At 35.6% G+C, this 20,540-nt stretch overlaps 2 protein-coding genes across 2 annotated transcripts in view; one reads left to right on the forward strand and one right to left on the reverse strand.

Moving 5' to 3' along the window:
• LOC127881603 (uncharacterized) overlaps nucleotides 1-20,540 on the forward strand; it is a 638,632-nt gene that overhangs the window by 62,967 nt on the left and 555,125 nt on the right. The window lies entirely within an intron of this gene.
• On the reverse strand, nucleotides 382-3,730 carry LOC127876096 (E3 SUMO-protein ligase ZBED1-like). The gene is made up of 5 exons (XM_052421059.1): nucleotides 3,625-3,730; nucleotides 2,335-2,471; nucleotides 1,913-2,085; nucleotides 1,233-1,380; nucleotides 382-807 (listed from the first exon to the last, which is right to left on the reverse strand). Exons 1-5 carry the CDS (start codon nucleotides 3,728-3,730, stop codon nucleotides 721-723), a joined length of 651 nt encoding a protein of 216 aa, XP_052277019.1. The 3' UTR covers nucleotides 382-720.

The following is a 20,540-nucleotide window of genomic DNA, read 5'->3' on the forward strand; positions in this document are numbered from 1 at the left end:
GGCAATCTTGAAAATGGCCGCCATTTTGAATTTTTGAGTGGCTAACGATTTCTATCAATAGTGCATATCAAACTGCAATTATTAGGGCTGCAACGAATCCAAAAAATTTGTTCGGATCCGAATCCAAATCCAAATGTGGTTTCTTACTGTTTTTCGGATCCGGATCCCTCATATAAGAGAAAATGATAATTTTCTGTCTACATTAAAGAAATCAATGTTTTAGAAGTATGATTTGACTGAAAACCATTAAACATTTATTAACAAAAAACATTTGTTTAACAGTGTAACACATTGTAACAATGTCAAAGTAAAACAAAACCTTAAAACTTATTGAATTAATATTTTGCACTTTAACATACACTTTCACTATTCGATCATTTTGATGTTGGTTTTAACAAAAATTAACATGTCCACATTTTCTGGGTCTAGGCAGGCCCTGTTGGCACTGACTAAGTCCCCTGCTGTTGAGAAGATCCTCTCACTTGGTACAGATGTTCCTTGCATAACAAGATACCTGGATGCTACCTGTGCCAGTACGGGATATGTCTTCTGCTTTTCTCTCCACCATTTTAGGGGGTCCTCCTTATACTCCAGGATGGGTTCGGACATGTAGCTTTTGACTTCTGCATCAATTATATCATTTTTTGAAGGTGGGACATTCTTTGTGATAAAAGAGTTCAACATATTGCCTAACCCCAAACTGTGTCTGCTGCTCTGGTTTTAACACGTGTCCATGGTGTCAGTTGCATTGCAGGCCATGCTGCTGTTGTTGTTCTCATCTTCTCGTTCAACCAAGATGTCAGGAACCTGATACACAGAATAATTCTGATCATGAGCAAAATAAAATTAATGATTTTTTTTGTTCTTGCAGATGATCTAAAAGAGGTTTATCAGAAGACAAAAATAAAGAAATGAAATATAAATAAAAATTAAATATCATAAGATCTGGTTCATGCAAGCAATAGCAAAAAAAATGAATTAACAATTTTGTCACAGATAAGTACACTGACATCATGGCAGTTATAATATCCCTACATTCTACATCTTGGTAAAGGATTATTACAGAATTTATGAAACTCAAGAAACATTAATCAAGTCAGAAGAACAATTGGCTAAAACTTAATGGAAGTTGAATATGTATAAGATAATTACAGGTACTAACATCTTCTCTGAAACAAAGAGAATAATTCAGACTTCAAAAAAACTTATTCAAAATGGGCCAATTGCTTTACCCTTGCATCATCATTGATAATTGAGGTCATTTGTTCTTTGATGACCTTCAACGCCTCCTCCTTCTCGATCTCTGATGGGAAAGTGGTCGTCTTGAGTCTCGGATCCAGCATGGTACACTCGATCAAGAAGGGTTCCGAATCAGCATACCTTTGAATATGTATGATTTAAATGACAGTCAACAGACGGAAGTTTTGCAAGAAAATGAATCTAAGATGTCCATATTGTTTAAACAAAATGAGACGATAAATGATCATTTTTTTAACAGTTGGGTATTTCCTTTAAAATGAGTATATATAATAATTATATCTACAATCACATCTATCATTTATGAATTCAATCAACTGTGTTTAAGACAATTAATTAATAATTAGTATGAGCAATTATAATTAAGTGTAACAAGATCCTGGTGGCGCAGTGGATATGGTGTCCGCCTAGCCATAGGAGTTCTTGGGTTCGATCCTTACTCGTGGAGCTTTCTTATTATCTCATCCGTAGACGCCAAGTACTGGTTCTTCCCAGGAAACGGACTCAAGAGTGTCTCAATAAGCTTAAGGCTTTCGATGCAATTGTGCACAAGTAAATATCTTTAAACTAATTAAATGTAAAAATGAACTTTGTAATAGAGGCTTAAGGTTATACAGGTTTTCAGTAATTTTTCAGAAGTAATTTGTATTCTCACCTTGGTTCAAGGTCTGCGCGCATGGCATTCTTCATCTCAGCAATGACGTGGCTATCTTGGGCTGTGGGGTGAAGTTGGTGAACAAGCAGCTTCTTTACGTTGTACACGAGGGAGATAGTTGGATGTGTGGATGTGATGAGTTCTTCTGTAGCTGTCTTGAATGGACCCAGAAGCTGAACAAAATCATTCCGCACAATATGTTTATAGAACATACTTTATTTTCAATAAACCGTACAAAACATTTTGTGAAAAATATTATTCACATAAAAATATTATGATTTTAAGAAGAATTTATATCATTGTATCATAGCATTTTAATACCAGAACTTATAAGAGATACTCAATAAAATACATTAAATACTACATAATATATTCAGAAAGAAAAAAAAGCTCGATGAGAAAACATTACAATTTTAACATACATGCACAAGCTCATCAATCAGTTTTCCCTTCTCAGTCGTAGGAATACTTTCAACGTCTTTGAACTTCAGATCTTTGCTCTTCAATGTGGCTTCCACAGCATCTTTTTGCTCTGTATATCTGTAACATTTTTCATGTTCTATGTTAGTTGAAAACTCACTGTGAGCAAATATAAATACTATTTTGGAAATTATTTTAGAAATAAAATGATGTCTGGGAAACGTAGTTTAGTCTCTGAAAAGTGCCTTTTTTAATTTGAGTTTTAAACATGCAAAACATGATTTAAAATTAAGAAACATTTAGTTAAAGGTTTATGTTTATTTTTAAAATATTTTACCTTTCAAGCATGTCAAAAGTAGAATTCCACCTTGTTTCCACATCTTGGATGAGTTTGTGGGATATTATGCACAATGCTTTAGCTGCTGACTCAAGACGTGCTGCAGCTGTACTGCTCCGGTGGAAAAATGCTACTATTCTACGAACTTTTTTCAACAGTCCTGTTACATTCTCGCATTTAAGGCCTTTGTTGACACATAAGTTTAACACATGGGCTAGACACCTTATATGTTTCAAGCCTGTGAGTTTAACTGCGTTGACGATATTCGCAGCATTGTCAGTTGTAATGGCTAAGTTGACAAATTTTCTCAATTTCCACTCATCAAGTGCCAATTCCAATTCCTTTGACAGATTTTCAGCAGTGTGACTTATTGTCAATGGACGAGTTTGTAGGACATATGAATCCAGTTGAAAATTCTTGTCAATGACGTGCAAAGTTATTGTTGTGTAGCTTACTGTGGCGCGACTGGTCCAACCATCAGTGGTAAGACTTACTGCACAAGAACAGCTGATTTTTTCCTTCAACATTGAGGTCAGTTCAGAGAATATGTCATGCAACACATTGTTCGTGAAGTATATTCGACTAGGGACCACATAGTTTGGATCAAGACAATTAATCAGTTGAAGAAATCCAGGATTTTCAACAATACTTAAGGGTCGCAAATCTTTGGCAATGAAGATTCCAATAGATCTTGATATATCCTTAGCCCTTTGTGAGCTTGCATGATAGGCCTCATTGCTCTTTTTTTTTCTATTCAGGAAATCACTTAAGGTTTGCAGATTATTTGCTTTCTTGGGTTGAGATGGACTAGGCGTTTCAACAGAATCAACACTACCTGACGTACCTGTAGGTTTTAACTTTATGTGGGGATGACGTGATTCGATGTGTTTTTTCAGATTTGACGTAGTGCCTGTTCTATACACTAGAGATACCTTGCATATTTTACAAATAGCACTTGATTTGTCCAGAACTTCAATGCCACTTTCTGTTTTCATAAAGAAGCCTAAATGCTCCCATACTGGGGAGGACAATCCACATGCGAAGATTTTCCTCTCCGACATGTTCGATTGTTCGCGAAAATTGGTACTTTTTACAATAAAAGCCGAAGGATCTCGCATGAACTGCTATTTGACTGTCAAACGTCAATACATATCGATAATTATAAGTATCGTTTGTCTTATAAACAGAACCAGTCTCCATACAAAATAGTACTCGTGAAAACAGCGCTAGGTTACATTCAACTATGAAAATAAATATCCGGAACCGAAAATTCCAGGGGTGGATCTGTACCCGCGAATCTGAAGTTGGATCCGATATCATCGGATATTTCGGGTACCCGTTGCAGCCCTAGCAATTATGACCAAATAAATTTGCCATAATCATTTGGCAATCAAAATAATAAAATTCAACATTAACTTGTTTACTTATTTCAATATTAACTTTAATAAAGATTACATCTACATATAAATGCAGTTCTTGCAACACAATCCGTTTTATTAAAAAGCAATGATAGATATATGTGCATTTCATTTTCATGCCCCCGGTAGGGTGGCATATAGTGATCGCACTGTCCGTCAATCTGTCCATCTGAAATTCCGTCACACTTTGCGTTTAGGTTTTGCGTTTAGGTTTCGAAAAATGTGGAAAAAGGGTGCATATGTCATTTTTGTTTTACAACATTTATGTTTGAAATTGTTCAATCTATAAACAAACTTTAAGTTGGTAAGTTTGTTATGCCATCTTTAAAAAAAACAATGTTGATATTTAAACATTCAGACTGGAGGAGGATGTATTTTACATTGTTCTTTAGTGGTTCAATACAGAGTCGAGAATGCACACTTTAACTACTAGTTAATAACAATCAGTGTTATTCGTTACAAGGAAGATGTTAGGCTGGCAAGTATATTCATAATGACAAATATTAAACTGAAACTGAAAGGCACACTGCACTAAACAATGCTTTCATTGTTACTTCTTACTAGGAAAAGTATTGTGAGTATTACCCATCATTGGTAAAAGAGGTTTGAATTAGAAGATTCAATTTGTACTCTAATGCAATTTTAAACAAGCTCCACAAGATACTTTGCACATTATTTGTAAATGATGGACATTTGTATTTTGATATAGAATATATCAATGTGCTATGTTTTTTCCTAGACCATCAATGACAGTATAGTACTTGCATATTACTGCATATAGTGTTATCATTTATTTCCATGGTTTTAATACAGAGCAATTATTTCCTTTTTGACTTATACAAATGGCTTGAGCAAACGTTTTGGTTCAAATTGTAGAATAAAGTGAATTTTAACAAGTTTGCAAATCCACTGCAATTTACATTACCATTTTAAACTTTGTTTTCATTAATTTTCATTCTACAACCACTCTTACCTATTTTTTGTAGACAGATTATGAAATGAAAGATTCCAATCAATATTGAAGGGCTTTTTTTCCTTCTTTGCATGTGGCCTGGGTTAGCCATCTCACAATTTTGATGCAAGCATTTCACAAATCTTATGAATCCAAACTATTTTACAAAAACAGTCTTTGTAAACTGATTGACATTAAACAAACATTTTATATTCAAAAGAACAATTTGTGTTGATGTTTTTGTTTGTATTTCTTATTTCGCAAATTTGGTTTCCTTCTCAGGTAACGGGCTATGCTTGTTTTAATGGATTATAATTAGTCAACGCCAGGCGGGGGGATATACGTTTGTATCAGTCCATCTCTCGGGCTGTTTGTCACAAACTTTTTAGGGCTTTATCTCGGCCTGAAATTTTATGCACGTAGGTGTATAGATATAAATTAGGAGAAGGCGGGGGATATCATTTATACAATTTTGCTTGTTGTTACAGAATTAAAAGTATAAAACTGGTGAAAACAAATTTGTAAAGTAACCTGAACTAATAAACCACACCATTGCATTATAATATAAGTAAAGTGTATAGTAAAACTTTAGATCCTTTGTTAAAAAAAGTCAAAATAGGGCGCAGATGCAGATTCGTTCAAGTCTATAGTCACTTCAATGAAATCACAGTAAGATTTAACCCTTGCCTTGACAGCCATTTAGCCAATATAAGCCTCTCCAGTTACCACAAGACCTAGCTGCCTGCTGACCAGTGGCTGATAGCCATCTTATCAATATCAGTACCCCATCTTTACAGGCATTATTGGAAAAACGCTGTTTTATGACCCTCATTGCTTTTGAACCTGATATTCTCATAAAAATTGAAATATTATTGAACAAGAAATATCTTTAAAAAAGATATACGGCGTTGATAGTTCAATGAATGAGATCAAGGATAGCGAATGTCTTTTTTTCTGTGCAGTTCTTAGCTGCATCACACGCAGTACGGGATGTTACGCGGAGTTTACGAGGCTTATTTTACATTATTACATATTGCTGGTCATAAACCTATAGATACAAAACAGAAAACCAAAAGAAGAATGGAAGTGAAATTAAAACATACGAGTCAACCGGCCACACGAGAAGTTTCCGTATTTATAGGCGCGTTCTTCGAACAAACCTGTTTTAGTGGTTTGTCGGGCATTGCTATGTGATTCGATTATTAACAGTATCGATAATCATCGCGCTCATGCTTAATACATTGGTCAATATGGTGGAATAATTCTTGTTAAATTAATCAAAAATAATATTTATCATTGTATTGTTGAAAACCCATTAAGAATCTACATATTTCTGGTCTAAAGAAAATTCCAGGTCACCTAGTTCACGGATAGCGTATTTATTATATAACTATTATTTTACTGGCCTCGAACTCCGGTGATGACCTGTATATAAACTCTGACATCCATACACTGGCCGCGAATTGACTCGGGTTGAAATGCAATGTATTAAAGTGAGGCCTCGCTTCCACTGCTCTTTATACTTTTACATGTTAACATGTTGACAAGAATATGGAAGTAAGTACTAAATATGAGAACATAGCCTTTAAATATAAACGCGTTGCGCTGGTAATTCTTTAAAAATAAAAGGTGTACGCACAAACTGTATTGATGTCGAGAATTGAGTGTAAAACTGTTCTATCTATTAAGCCTTTTCATTAGATATACAATTGTTTCATGCAGTAAAACAGTGTTACAAAGATGCGGATATGTTTCCAAATGTTCTGGTGGAATACTCAAATCAGCCAATGGAATAAATGAAGTGTATTCATTCGTACCTAGCCGCGGGAAATTTTATTTGAATTTTATTGGACACTTACAAAGGTCAGGAGAGGTGAAAAGCTGGCTTAATACAGCTTACGCCGAAAAATACACAATATGAAAGTTTAAGCTAATAAAATTACCTTTCCTGTGGTGTAAACTGTATGTTTCTACCTTAATTTATTGGTCAGTTATAGTCATGCAAAGTTGACCGTTGTGTGTTTTACTGCGTTTCAATGCAAATCTACCTCTTTGGAAACGCAACCGTCATTGCCTTTAAACCTGATTTTCTCATAAAAGTTGAAATATTATTGAAAAACACTCAATATGAAAGTTTTAGCTAATAAAATTTCCTTTCCGGTGGTGTAAACTTATGTTTCTACATTTTTTTATTCATCAGTTATAGTCATGTAAAGTTGACCGTTGTGTGTTTTACTGGGTTTAAATGCAAATCTCTTTCCAGCTCATATAGAAACTTTGCAAAATTGGTGTGTTGAATCAAATACAAATAATTATATTTTGGAATATTATTTTTTTTTCTTACTTTCCAAACTACAATTCTTCTTTCTTGAAGATTTTTTTATTTTATAAATTCATTCTGCAAGCCTCAAAATTTATGAAATTCTTATAAATAACTATAGAAAAACACAGAGTTTCTCAAACAACTTCATGCATTTTCAAAATCAATTGTATTATTTCTTATAAAATTCGTACGATAATTGGTATTTCTATTACATTAATTCACCAAATGATTTATAAATATTTATAGATACCGGTAACAATTTAATTGGATGTTGCATAATGTGCCATGAATATTCATATAATTAATTTGCATTTTGCATTTTATTACCGATCGAAATCCGGCAATGTCGGCGTCTTCAATAAGTCTTCAGTTCGTGTATTTATTTGCAAAATTCCAATTTTAAGCGGCTACTTTATTATCAAATACTCCAGTTTATCTGATCGCCGACATATAACTTTACAACCCAGATGTCGCCGACAAACCCGTGTATTGTGTACCAAATTACAAAACGCTGAGGTAACATGACACGCGCGCCAATGTCATATGAAGACTACTGCTGCGTCCGGTAAACATGTTTATTCAAAGTGTCTAGAACCCGTGTTTCTTATCCCTAAATGTTAGATTAGCACGTGCGCTATTAATTATTATTGGTCAGTTCAAAGGCATATTGAAGACCGCCGACTGCGTCTTTGTTTTATTGCCCAATCAAGCACCGATAATCCAATATCCTGTGTATTACGAAACACAAACTTTAGATAAGCACGTGTCGTTTGTAAAAACATTTTAGTGTACATGCCATTAAACATATCGATGACATTAAACATACCGATGTAATTCTCGTATATGATCTCGGAAACAAACATTTACGATATAATGGAATCAAACAACAATAAGAATGAAATCGATTTACACCCAAATGATATTATATCCCTATGGAACGTGTTTATTTTTGCGACATTTTTAACGAGTTATTAATACGTTTTCGGAAAATGTCCAAATTAAAAACGGTTCGAGAATAGCAGTTATTTTAGGACATTACGAAATGCCTGAAGCGCGCACATCCCGGAACGTGATTTACACATGTCAAATGGTAAACCCTCGTCTTGATTGGTCGCCAATTGCATCATAACTTTAAATAGCAACATTACCCGATGTTTACTTGACAGTTTAGAAAAATGATGAACGCAGGTGTATATGCATTTCTGTTACACTTAAAACGTCATTTTAAGCATTTAAATAGCAAATTAAATCGTGCCGCGTAAAAACGCGTATATATCAGGTAATAGATAGGGTAGTAGAAATGCGTAGATAACAGGGAATCGATACAGGCGTAGATACGTGTATTTGACAGGGAATCGATAGGGTCGTAGAAACGCGTACCTGTCAAGGAAAGGGTTAAGCAGTCACTTTTACAACGAAAATGGCTTGAATAAGAAAAATCGTGGGACAAAACCCATGAGTAATTAAGTGATGGCTAATTGCAAGAAAGTGCAGCAAGCTGTAGTTAATTATTGTATTTGTATCTATGTACATGTTTATGCGTTAACATTAATAAAAGCTCGAATCATTTCTATTCAAATTAATTATGCCCCCCTTCGAAGAAGAGGGGGTTTATTTTTTTGCTCATGTCCGTCGGTCGGTCGGTCCATCCTACAGATGGTTTCGAGATGATAACTCAAGAACGCTTACGCCTAGGATCATGAAACTTTATAGGTACATTGATCGTGACTCGCAGATGACCCCTATTGATTTTCAGGTCACTAGGTCAAAGATCAAGATCACAGTGACTCGAAACAGTAAAATGGTTTCCGGATGATAACTCAAGAATGCTTATGCCTAGGATCATGAAACTTCATAAGTACATTGATCATGACTCGCAGATGACCCCTATTGATTTTAAGGTCACTAGGTCAAAGGTCAAGGTCACGGTGACTCGAACCAGAAAAATCGTTTCCGGATGATAACTCAAGAATGCTTATGCCTAGGATCATGAAACTTCATAGGTACATTGATCATGACTCGCCGATGACCCTATTGCTTTTAAGGTCACTAGGTCAAAGGTCACAGTGAATCTAAATATTAAAATGGTTTTCGGATGATAACTCTAGAATGCTTACGCCTAGGATCATGAAAATTCATAGGTTCATTGATCATGACTGGCAGATGATCCCTAATAATTTTCAGGTCACTAGGTTAAAGGTCAAGGTCACAGTGACTTAAACAGTAGAATGGTTTCCTTATGATTACTCAAGAATTATTAGGCCTAGGATAATGAAACTTCATAGGTACATTGAATATGACTGGCAGATGACCCCTATTGATTTTCAGGTCACTAGGTCAAAGGTCAAGGTCATAGTGACAGAAAAGGGATTCACATAATGGCTGCCACTACAACTGACAGCCCATATGGGGTCATGCATGTTTTACAAACAGTCCTTGTTAAATTGCATTTTTATGAAATACATTACACTTTCAAACAGTGTAAATATTTGTTATGTGTTGAGAATCCTATGTGACATGGCACAATTGTTATTAACAGAGGCATCGGAGCTGTGGCGGCAGGGGCGGTGGCCGCTGGCCAATTATTTCCGGCAAAAAGGAAATTTTGGTAAAGACCTTAAAAAAAAATCCATTTCAATACCCGTATATTTGAAAATATCTTTACCACGAAGCAAGGTAATCACGCTTTCGCGGTTATGACATGTGTATTTTTGTTTGCCATCACCCACCCGCAGTAGTGTATGTGTCAATTATGTTGTTAATTGATTGATCTCCTTTATAACGATAATCCCTTAATTATTGAGTAATTTAACCTGGGAATCTTTAATTGTTGGTATGATTTAAGCCTTCTTTCCATTAATATAAAGGAAAGTATGACATGAAACAAATGTGCCGATATCCAATGGTCCTTAATTATCACAAAATTAAAGATACCTCAAGATACCTGAATTAATTGTAATAACTCGAAGTATACTATATATAAAATCGATAATTCTAAAAAACTTATTTAATGTTTTTTACCACTCTTTTGTGTCATTTTAATATTTCTACTCCAAACTAACGAAATTCAAATTTCAAAAACGGAATTGTGGAAAAAAAATTCCAAAGAACATTATTTTAACCCACATGATCCCTATCGTTGTGTCGCCTGCTACAAAGTACAAACTTTGACATAAAGAGATCACTTCTCCATCGATTGTCTGTCTGTCGCAACTTTTGTCTTACAGAATATGCCTGCAATAGACATGTTTAAGGTCAGGTAGCAGGTATAAAAATGCACCAGAATGCGCAGTTTGATGCTAAATTTGAAAAAAAAATCTGGGGGAGGCTCCGACCCCCACCAATTGGAGGGGGATACCCCCTCCCATACCCAACCCCGCCGCGGCCCAAATGTCAATTTGCTTCCGACGCCTCTGAATAAGAATGCCATTCCTGACCACTCAAGACCATTCCAGTGCTCCCTTTAGCAAGACAGTATGTACTTGTGTAAATGTGGTACTTGTATGATCACATTTCGAAATTGTTCAGGTCTGAGTAAGCAAAAGAGAAAACATGTCCCAAGCCTCTTATTCCAAAGTAATTGTTTAATTATTTTAAATGTTTTGAAAAATTGCTGACAATAAAGGCATTAATAAATGCTGTATATAGGGATTTGTGTGCAGTAAAGTATAATTACAGGTATGTTTGCATTTATTGTTGATTTGCCTGCAATGAAGGGTTAATTCTGTCAATGTTTCATTTATTCTCCCCCGCTAGAGGCGGAGGGATATTGTTTTGGCGTTGTCCGTCCGTCCGGTCGTCCGTCCGTCCGGCACTTTTGTGTCCGGAGCCATATCTTGGAAGTGCTTTGGAGGATTTCATTGAAACTTAGTAAGAGTATATATATGCATAAGAGGATGATGCACGCCAAATGCCATTGTACACCATCTGTTAAAAAATGCTATTTACTATAGGCACTTTTGTGTCCGGAGCCATATCTTGGAAGTGCTTTGGCGGATTTCATTGAAACTTGATATGAGTATATATATGCATAAGAGGATGATGCACGCCAAATGGCATTGTACACCATCTGTTAAAAACAGAGTAATGGCCCTTTGTATCTTGAAAAAATGCTTTTTACTATAGGCACTTTTGTGTTCGGAGCCATATCTTGGAAGTGCTTTGGCGGATTTCATTTAAACTTGGTATGAGTATATATATGCATAAGAGGATGATGCACGCCAAATGGCATTGTATACCATCTGTTAAAACAGAGTTATGGCCCTTTGTATCTTGAAAAAATGCTTTTTACTATAGGCACTTTTGTGTCCGGAGCCATATCTTGGAAGTGCTTTGGCAGATTTCATTGAAACTTGGTACGAGTATATATCCCCCGCCAGAGGCGGAGGGATATTGTTTTGGGGCTGTCCGTCCGTCTGTCCGTCACTTTTGTGTCCGGAGCCATATCTTGGAAGTGCTTTTGCGGATTTCATTGAAACTTGGTATGAGTATATATATTGATAATAGGATGATACACGCCAAATGGCATTGTACACCATCTGATACCGTGAAACCATTATTATTCGTCCGACATTAATTTTCGCCTTTTTCGTCCTTCGACCGATGGACGAATTCAAGATCCTTACGAACAATCATGTCCCATATTTGAAACAAATAAGACTGAATTACCGTAGGCATGAGGCATTTAAATCCATCGTAATCCACGCATATACACAGGGCTCGAAATTAACACTCGCACACTCCCAAAATGCGATAAAAAAAGATTGCAAGGTAAGTTAGAAGCCACTAGTATTTTTTGCAAATAAAGAAATAGTGAAAAAAAACGAGTTATATTGCTTAATGCGTTCGATGGCGTGAACGCTAAACCGTAGGTAAATTTTTTGAACGTCCAAATACCCATATGCGGAAGCGCGCACCTTGTTTGTTGACTGGTATAGTTATAATACAGATACACAGATGGTATTGATACAAAGAACATGAAACAGTCGACTATTCACACTCAAGTTAAATCCGGTTTTGACACAAAGGGGTGTTCATTATACAGTGTACTGACAACTGACATTTCCTGTAAAACGCGAAGGCAATAAGGCTGTATCAAATGCGTCGACTTCGTTTAGGTATAAAAGTGTTGATTAGCGCTAATTGTTAGCAACTTTATTACCCATTGTGTGTATTGTGTTATTCAGGGGTGTTGCAGATTATACAGCCTACACGCGGCAAAACCGGATTAAAGACAATACTATTAAACGCAATTAAAATATGACGATGTGTGATCAACACCTGACTGAAATATATCTGCGCTTTGTGACAAATTGATAAAGAACATTTTTATTTGTGTTTGGTTGTTTGGTTTTAACTGCATCTACTATTTTTGTACATATACATAAAAACCCGTACCTTTGTTTTTTGAAATATGACCAAAATAATTTGCTTACGCTAATTATAACCCATAATGTTTGCACCTTCTCTAATTGGCGCCGATAAAGGTAAGATTGTTATCAGTTTGACCGTGATAGTAATGGAAAAAGACTAATTGGCAATTGTCTTCGTTGTTTAAAACACTCGTGAACGATTATACAGTCCCACTTATCCGCTAATCATAACAAAGAACGTGTCAATGACATGAAATAATAAGGGACAGTTACTACAGGCTTGGCGAAATTGCCGGTCCGCCGGTCCTGACCGGCAGATTTCAATTTGGTCCGGCAGGTTTAACAAGAATGTCGGTCCTGGTGACCGGCAAAATGTGAAATGATTGCAAACAAATCTTTTTTTTTTCAAGTTGAAAATTTGAAGAGCAAATCGCTTACTACATCGTGAACATGAAATCGCTCGTTGTTTTGATGTTTGCTGTAGGTTTGTTACGTACAATTAGCAAATCCAACTTGTTACACAACACCTACTTTAAACTCGTTTGCAAAATCGCCAACTGCGTTCTAACAAAAAAGATCTTGATAGCTTTTACATATTTTTCGAGTAGGATAAGGACAATAAAATATGGTATCGTGATCAACACAACCATATGCATACGCCATTTTTCATAAGTGTAAAGAGTACAGTGCATTATGGGGCAGAGCTTTCATTGGACGAGCGAATTTAAATTTAGATTGAATGCAATACGATACATGTACAAAGAAATGTTTTTATTGCATCATATGCAGTGCCATGTAAAAAAACGTGCTTCCCGGGGACTTTCTGATACTGGTCAAAAATGAAAATGAATCTCTGTTAACAATTACACTGCGTTAGCATGTAAATAAATCGTCTTTTTTATTTAATTAATTACTAGTAAACGTTCTGAAAAATGAAATGCCTTAATCATTAAATGTCAGGTAACGTGTTTTGTACTGTGCGCAGTATATTTTAACAGCCGCTCCAAACTGCAATCATAATAAAGTAAGAATGTTTAAATCGTTTCGAATAACTTTAATTTGATAATTATTCGGCTTGCACATACGTTATTGAAATTATCGCACCGAACCGTTCTAATAGGGAATACATGTAATAAAAACTGACACGCGAATTTTTCACAACATGATTGACATTACACAACCGATTAACACCAATTAGCTGCCAGTGTAACCTCTAAGCGATTAAAATCAATTTAACGGCCGGTTGAATAAAGAGATCAAGATGTGATCGCTGCCATTTTTGAATTTTCTAGTTAAGTTGTTGTTGCTTTACGGTCCGGCTAAATTTTCTCCGGACCGGCACATTTTCTGAAATGCCTGTCCGGATGACCGGCAGATTTTTTCTAATTTCGCCATGCCTGTACTATCACCTAAAATAACAGACTTGTTAATTGGCATATGCCAAACAAGGCCCACCTCCTGCAAGTGACTTCCAAGTGTCACCTCTCTTTCCCCAGCACAATGTTTTTGCAACCGCGTATTACATGTATTACAAACAGAGTTATGGCCCTTTGTATCTTCAAAAAAAATGCTTTTTTTGTGTCAAATATAACACTTTTGTGTCCAGAAGTATATAGGCGGGGGATATCAATTCAACGAATTTGTTTGTTTATTATGTCATTATTACACTACACGACCCGTGATTTTTGCCGCAATTCTCGCATCACCGCAATCGATGCAACGTGACAAATCGCGGTGTTTCCGAGCGACAAGAAAATTTGGGTGATGTCTCAGCGACTCCACGGTGACCGTCGCGCGATGTATCTCGCTGTTACGCAATCAGCGCAAATCACCGCAAACCGCCGTGGTTCACCTTTTTAAGCGATTTACGTTTAGAGTTACACTACATTACATGTAACATATATATGTATACACTTACTTTATACATTGCAATACTAAAGCTTTTGTTGTTGTTGTTGTGTTCAATGAGCGTATTAGCTAAACTACTCCCGTTCCGACATGAACTTGATGAAGTAATGTCGGAAAAATTAACGGCTCCAAATTAATATAACAGCGCAGAATGATCATGCAATAATTATTGAACATAACATGTAAACATTATTTAACTAATTGCATTAGCAGAATGTTTATTAAAACTTACATCAATTATATTCCAGGCCCGAATACACTACCACTGTTCAAATTCCATATTGTTGCCATATACAGGTACATGTAGCGTAGCACTGTGTAAATTGAAAGTTGCATAGTGGTTCGTCATTGGTCGGTTATAAATACATTGTTTCTCTATACATGGTATTAGATTTAGACGAAACTAATAATCTGGTAATTTACAAGAAATATGATATAAGTTTTCCATTTAAACTTTGATCTTACCGTGTGTGTTTATTGACATTATTAATTATGTTAATGCTTATTTTTGCATTTCATTAAGAATAATAATGTGTAGCCCTTTTGTTAACAGTGTTTAGCAAAATATTCGCGCCTTAAGACACGGAAAATTGTTTAAGTAACACTTTCATTTAAAGGTTAAATGTAATCGGTAGATTACGTCAATTTGGACTAAATTATGCTATACTTATTTATTTTCTGTTTCAGGCTCCAATGCACATAACTCGTTTTACTCGCGTTACTTTCCACAAAACAAAAAAAACAAACTCAACATTTGATTATTTATTGTGTATTGTCCAGCGGGTGATAGTGTTTGTTCTAGTGTCTAATTGGCACTCTTTGTACGTGTTCAAACTGTGAAAAGATGTGACAATCACAGAAACAACAGGATGGCACTGCCAATTAAGTGCGATAATGGATCAAAGGGCATTGACAAAAAATAACAGTTTGTATATATTTTTCGGCGTTTACTCAGATGGTCTCTCACAACAACAAAACTATACAAGTCAAGGTATTATATTTTACTTCTATCAGTAACGATACAGATACGGCGTGTTTGATTTGAAATGACTTAAAGAAATATCAAATTGTTGGCGATATAACTGTTTTAAAAATACGAAAGAAACATTTAACCGAAATCAACAGAATTCAATGTTCTCTGCGTATGCAGTTTGTATAAAAAATCAATACTTGCACACTCGTATACCTTGACGTTGTACATTGCCACATAATTTTCGCGCTCTTTTGTCGGGAAATATACATGATGACTATATTGGAAGCATTTGTAAAGGTCGTGTTAACATTAAAACATTGGAAGTGAGTTTCGGATTATAAATTATTATTCTCATGTAGGAATTTAACGGAACATTTATACTTATGGTATATTTATTTTTAATTGTATATTAATTTGTTACAATGCTTTACGTGTCGAAAACATGTTTTGATAATATTATGCATTAATAGCACAATTTCCAAGAGGAAAACATTTTTTACATGAAGGCTAATGACGCTATAAAACGTTTTTTTTGTAAGATCGTATTGCATTCAATCTAAATTTAAATTCGCTCGTCCAATGTAAGCTGTGTCCAACATTATGCGCTGTACTCTACACTTCTGAAAAATGGCGTAGTCATATGGTTTTGTTAATGAAATTCTCAAACATATTTACCGACATAAATGTTTAAGATTCTTTTTTAACCAGGTTTTCCGAAGGAAAAAACTGGTTATTAGATTGGCGAATGCGGGCGGGCTGGCTGGCTGGCGGGCTGGCGGGCTGGCGGGCTGGCTGGCTGGCGGGCTGGCGGGCTGGCGGAATAAGCTTGTCCGGGCCATAACTATGTCGTTCATTGTCAGATTTTAAAATCATTTGGCACATTTGTTCACCATCAATGGACGGTGTGTCGCGCGAAATAATTACGTCGATATCTCCAAGGTCAAGGTCACACTTTGAGTTCAAAGGTCAAAAATGGCCATAAATGAGCTTGTCCGAGCCATAACTATGTCGTTCATCGTCAGATTTTAAAATCATTAGGCACATTTGTTCACCATCATTGGACGGTGTGTCGCGCGAAATAATTACGTCGATATCTCCAAGGTCAAGGTCACACTTTGAGTTCAAAGGTCAAAAATGGCCATAAATGAGCTTGTCCTGGCCATAACTATGTCATTCATTGTGAGATTTTAAAATCATTTGGCACATTTGTTCACCATCATGGGACGGTGTGTCCCACGAAAGAATCACGTCAATATCTCCAATGTCAAGGTCGCCACGACTAAAAATAGATTTAAAAAAAAAAAAAAAACTTACAAAGGGGGTTAATTTTTGTTGGTCATTTCAAAAGTTCAGTTTGAGTTTTCTCCCTTTATCAGATTTTTCTTCACAATGAAAACCTGGTTTTGTGACAATTTTGTCCCTTGTTTGAGGTTGGATTATCGGATTATTGTGAACATTAGAAGCGTTATGTAACATGTATACAGTTATCAATACGATTCGGTTTCTATGCATGAATTGGCGAGTCATTGTTGTCACCGATTCCACTACCATCACGGCGAATTGCAGCGAATCTGCACCACAACATTGAGGGGGGTTCAGCGCGAAGATTATCTTGCTCTCGCGCGACGTCGGGGTGACAAATCACGTGAAATCGCAGTGATTTTCCACTCAAAAAGCAAAACGCCCGCCTTGACTCCGCGAATTAGACAACAATCACGGGTCGTGTAGGGTATGTTAATTTACATGCATTTCAAGAATAGCCCATGTTGTGTGGTTTTTTAATAAGAAAAAATAATACAAACCAGGTTCATCTTTGAAAATAATCAAATAGTGATACATTGCATTGTTTCTAATTTGTAAGATTTTTGAATAACCAGTATATTGTTAAAACCTCTTCTTTAAATGAATTAAAGTTATTCAATCAGTTCATACTTATAAAGCTATGTAATTGGATTAGATACGGAGATAACAGTATTAATGTTACTTTAATTGAATGAAATATAACATTAAGTCATACACATTGACTTTGCAATGATATTTTTGCCATTTGTCATGTATCAATTTAAGTACAGGGTACAATTTCAACGTTACTAATGTTGAACCTGCAGCCTTTATTTGAAGGCACTATTTTACAATGTTAAAGACAAATGGTTAACATGACGACCAGATTTTTGCTTCAAATTATTAAAAGCTTTCAGTGGTCTGGGTATGTGGATTTTGTGTATTGACATGTACTTTGCATGCAAAATGATTTTATATAACAGTATTTCTCATTAAGTTATTACAGTTTACATTAATTAGTTTTGGAATGTCAATAATTAAAACAGCTCAGTTCATTTGTTCAATTTTATGCATTTTCACAAATATTAATAATTGCGTACACATTTCTATAATTATTCATCAAGATTGTTGTGACGAATTTTATGTTTTATGTTTAAAACATAGAAAAAATGTTTATTTGGGGATAAAATACCAACATTCAAATAATGGTAACCATGGAAACCATTTTTAATTTAAAAAAGATGCTTTTTTTATAGGTAAACATGTGTTTATATGTAAACATTTTAAAACTATTTTACTTGTGTATTCGTTTACTTGAATAATGCTTAAAATGAGTAGTTTATGAGTAATAAAAACAAACTCATTTAGACTTTTGCAATTTATTTATTTCATACATTGTGTTCACGAAAAAGGCTTTATAATGAAAAATACTAGGAATTTTTGCACAAAATTTCATACTTTGATTCTCCAAACTCTACTCTACCAGAAAATGATGATATCTCAAAATGTCATTTTTTTAACAAATGGGTCAAAATTGCTTGTGGGGCCACATATAAGTTCCCAAACATGTTTTTGTTGTGTTTATTTTGTATAAAATTTGCATTATACAGTAAGCAACAATATTTTATAATGCCCCCCTTCGAAGAAGAGGGGGTATATTGCTTTGCTCATGTCGGTCTGTCGGTCAGTCGGTCTGTCGGTCCGTCCACCAGGTGGTTGTCAGACGATAACTCAAGAACGCTTGGGCCTAGGATCATGAAACTTCATAGGTACATTGATCATGACTCGCAAATGACCCCTATTGATTGTGAGGTCACTAGGTCAAAGGTCAAGGTCATGGTGACCCTAAATAGTAAAATGGTTTCCGGATGATAACTCAAGAACGCTTAGGCCTAGAATCATGAAACTTGATAGGTAGATTGATCATGACTCGCAGATGACCCCTATTGATTTTCAGGTCACTAGGTCAAAGGTCAAGGTCACAGTGACCCGAAATAGTAAAATGGTTTCCGGATGATAACTCAAGAACGCTTAGGCCTAGGATCATGAAACTTGATAGGTAGATTGATCAGGACTCGCAGATGACCCCTATTGATTTTGAGGTCACTAGGTCAAAGGTCAAGGTCACGGTGACCCGAAATAGTAAAATGGTTTCCGGATGATATCTCAAGAATGCTTCGGCCTAGGATCATGAAACTTGATTGGTAGATTGATCATGACTCGCAGATGACCCCTATTGATTTTCAGGTCACTAGGTCAAAGGTCAAGGTCACGATGACCCGAAATAGTAAAATGGTTTCCGGATGATAACTGAAGAACGCTTATTCCTAGGATCATGAAACTTAATAGGTAGAATGATCATGACTCGCAGATGACCCCTATTGATTTTCAGGTCACTAGGTCAAAGGTCAAGGTCACGGTGACCCGAAATAGTAAAATGGTGTCCGGATGATAACTCAAGAATGCTTATGGCTAGGATCATGAAACTTTATAGGTACTTTGATCATGACTGGCAGATGACCCCTATTGATTTTCAGGTCACTAGGTCAAAGGTCAAGGTCACAGTGACAAAAAACATATTCACACAATGGCTCTCACTACAACGGAGAGCCCATATGGGGGGCATGCATGTTTTACAAACAGCCCTTGTTTAATGTTATTATCAGTGAGTGTTCTTCTTAACAAGGAAGATTATAGACAGATGGTAATATTGATAGTGAGAAGTGTTTGTTTTATTTGTATGATAAAACTTTTCAGGGCAATATCTTAGATATGCTACACTATTTCAACATGAAACTTCATGAATGTGTAGAAATTAATGGGAAGATGTGCGATGTACAATAACCATAAAACCTGCACTTTTTTAAGAGTTATTGCCCTTTGTTGTGTTTGTATGATGTAACGTTTAAGGCTTTACATTATGTATCTTATATAGACTACAATATTTCAACATGACCTGTCATGGGTGTGTAGATATCACTGAGGAGAATTGCAATTCATAAACATCATTACCCTACACTTATTACTACCTTTTAATTACCCTACACTTAATTATTATACTGTTTATCAAGGTATTTGCACCGATCCATAAACAAAGTTTATCATTTCAACAACTTTTCTTGTTTTTATAAGATTCAATGTGACTGTGGCTTTTATTTGCCTGCACATGTACGACAAAGTCGTCTGCACTGTAATTTTTCATTCATCCCGCTATCTAAAAATTGATTACGACCATCTTAATATTTAGCCTGAAAGCACATTGTTCACTGACAGGGCCTTTGTCATTCATCATGCAATTTTAATATGATGCACTTCACATGTTAACCATTAGAGGTTGTGTGTCATGTGTAACAATCTTCTCTCTAGTGAGCTAAAATGTCAAGAAAAGAATCAGAGATCAAATGTGTCATGTGTAACAATCTCTCTAGTAGCTCAAATGTCAATGTAACAATCAGAGATCAAATGTGTGTCATGTGTAACAATTTTCTCTCTAGAAGCTCAAATGTCAAGTAAAGAATCAGAGATCAAATGTGTGTCATGTGTAACAATCTTCTCTCTAGTAGCTCAAATGTCAATGTAACAATCAGAGATTTAATGTGTGTCATGTGTAACGATTTTCTCACTAGTAGCTCAAATGTCAAGTA

The sequence above is a fragment of the Dreissena polymorpha genome, chromosome 1, assembly GCF_020536995.1.
Source record: "Dreissena polymorpha isolate Duluth1 chromosome 1, UMN_Dpol_1.0, whole genome shotgun sequence".
In the NCBI taxonomy this organism is placed as follows: Eukaryota; Metazoa; Mollusca; class Bivalvia; order Myida; family Dreissenidae; genus Dreissena; species Dreissena polymorpha.

What these genes read in the sequence shown, in the direction of transcription:
- LOC127876096 (XM_052421059.1), bottom strand. Translation starts at nt 3,730, where the DNA reads ATGTCGGAGAGGAAAATCTTCGCATGTGGATTGTCCTCCCCAGTATGG. An exon ending in CGCGCAGACCTTGAACCAAG is followed by an intron (nt 1,381 to 1,912) that starts GTGAGAATACAA and finishes ACATATTCAAAG; the next exon opens with GTATGCTGATTCGGAACCCT. An exon ending in TTATCAATGATGATGCAAGG is followed by an intron (nt 808 to 1,232) that starts GTAAAGCAATTG and finishes TCTGTGTATCAG; the next exon opens with GTTCCTGACATCTTGGTTGA.